Consider the following 1,978-nt stretch of genomic DNA (forward strand, 5'->3'; position numbering starts at 1 on the left):
AAAAAAAAAAAAAGACAGGCACTGCAAAGATCTAGAGCTGGGAAGGGAAGAACATAGCACGGGTGTAGAATAATTGTAATTTTTCTGGAAATTGGTGTGAGGTTCAAAGGAGGACAGAAAGCTCTGGTAGGGAACCTAGAAAAGGCACCTGAACAGCAGTGGAATGGCTCTCCACTGTGTGGAACAGCCCTAGTGGTTGCATTAGAATGCTCCTTACTGTTCAACTTTCTAAGAACCAGTCTTGGAGATGGGGAATTTGAGGTTCAGAAAGGGATACAAGTAGGAGGGCATCCAGATCAGGTTACCTTCCTTGCCACGTCAGTTTTTTGTTGGGCTTCTTGAAATCATGCTTTCCTCCCTGGCTCTGTAGCAGGGCTCATGATAATGTGACCCCTTTCCACTAGTTCTTTGAGGCTGGTGGTAGCAGAAACCATACAGAGTAGAAGAATGCCTAGCAGTAAGACTAAGCTGCCTAGGTTTTGGCTTAAAACCTTAATTTATAATCCTTGTTCCTCTAGTTACTGGAACCTGTTCTGCTTCTGGGCAAGGAGCGGTTTGCTGGTGTAGACATTCGTGTCCGTGTGAAAGGTGGTGGTCATGTGGCCCAAATTTATGGTGAGTCCCAGGAACTGGGCGTGTTTGGATGGGAGAGAGCTCTGGGAGCTAGACCCTAGTCTTTGGCCTTCATAAAGTTCACATATCCTTTTATTGTGTCTTTCTCAATAGCTATCCGTCAGTCCATCTCCAAAGCCCTGGTGGCCTATTACCAGAAATGTGAGTGAGAGTGGGTCCTTCCCATTAGATGGGTGAGTCTGTGGGGACCAAGTCAAGGACTTGCTGTGCTGTGATTATCTAAATCTCCATCCCTGCTTTCATTTCCAGATGTGGACGAGGCTTCTAAGAAGGAGATTAAAGACATCCTCATCCAGTATGACCGGACCCTGCTTGTAGCTGACCCCCGTCGCTGCGAATCCAAAAAGTTTGGAGGCCCTGGTGCCCGAGCTCGCTACCAGAAATCTTACCGATAAGACCATCATATGGGTTGGGGATCACCTGTACAATAAACAATGGTTGTAGGATTTTAAGGTTTTAAGGACTGTGTTGTGGTCTTCTGGGGGTCTTTCATCAGACAGAATGCGTGGAAACACCCTCAACCTTTTGCCAGTATGGATTTTAATCCTTCTCAGAAGTGATCACAAGGCTTAGTGTGGATGGGTGGGGGTGGCAGGTGGGAAGACTCTGTCCCCTATACCTCTGGTAGAGTGCAGGCAGAGGTCCTTGGGAGTTGTCTTATTATTATTATTATTATTTTTGAGACATCCTCAAACTGTTGCCCTGGGTAGAGTGCTGTAGCATCACAGCTCACAGCAACCTCCAGCTCCTGGGCTCAAGCGATTCTTCTGCCTTCACCTCCCAGTAGCCAGGACTACAGGTGCTTACCACAACACCCGGCTATTTTTTGCTTGCAGCCATCATTGTTTGGCAGGCCCGGACAGGATTAGAACCTGCTAGCTTCAGTATGTGTGGCTGGTGCCTTAGTCGCTTGAACCACAGGCGCCAAGTCGGGGTTTGTCTATTTTTTTAATCCCTGTGTTGCTATTTTAATGGCAAGTCGGGGAAGAATAGAGGAAATATGAGTAATCCGAAAACAAGGAGAGATTTCCTAGGTGACCTGGAATCTGTGAAGTCAGCAACTGAGGACCAATGCCTGCATTGGAAGAGGAGCATTTTAATGCCAACCTATAAGTGTAGGTATTACTAAGTTCTGGAGATAAAGGGGACCCTAAGTTTGAAGAAATCCCCAGTCCTCCAGTTACTGTCCAGGCCATGTCAAACTTAATTTCTCTTCTTTGCTATCTGGGTTTTTTTATGTCATTCCCATGACTGGCTTCATCCTTTGGGTGCCAGCGGTACTTCCTGTTGAAAGGCCCTCTCCTTAAAGCAGGTCCCCATTGTTTTCTCTCTTTTTTTTTTTTTT

The 1,978-nt window shown here is 46.4% G+C and overlaps 1 protein-coding gene across 1 annotated transcript in view; it reads left to right on the forward strand.

The window, feature by feature from the left end:
* Positions 1-1,093, forward strand: part of RPS16 (ribosomal protein S16) — a 3,145-nt gene extending 2,052 nt beyond the window's left edge. Inside the window, exons 3-5 of the mRNA XM_003802129.3 lie at positions 519-615; positions 727-774; positions 883-1,093. Of these exons, the coding sequence (XP_003802177.1) occupies positions 519-615; positions 727-774; positions 883-1,028 (291 nt within the window). The 3' untranslated portion in view covers positions 1,029-1,093. The remainder of the gene's footprint in view (positions 1-518; positions 616-726; positions 775-882) is intronic.
* Positions 1,094-1,978: the final 885 nt, after the last annotated feature.

This window comes from Otolemur garnettii, unplaced genomic scaffold, assembly GCF_000181295.1.
Source record: "Otolemur garnettii isolate 467f Iridium unplaced genomic scaffold, OtoGar3 scaffold00233, whole genome shotgun sequence".
In the NCBI taxonomy this organism is placed as follows: domain Eukaryota; kingdom Metazoa; phylum Chordata; class Mammalia; order Primates; family Galagidae; genus Otolemur; species Otolemur garnettii.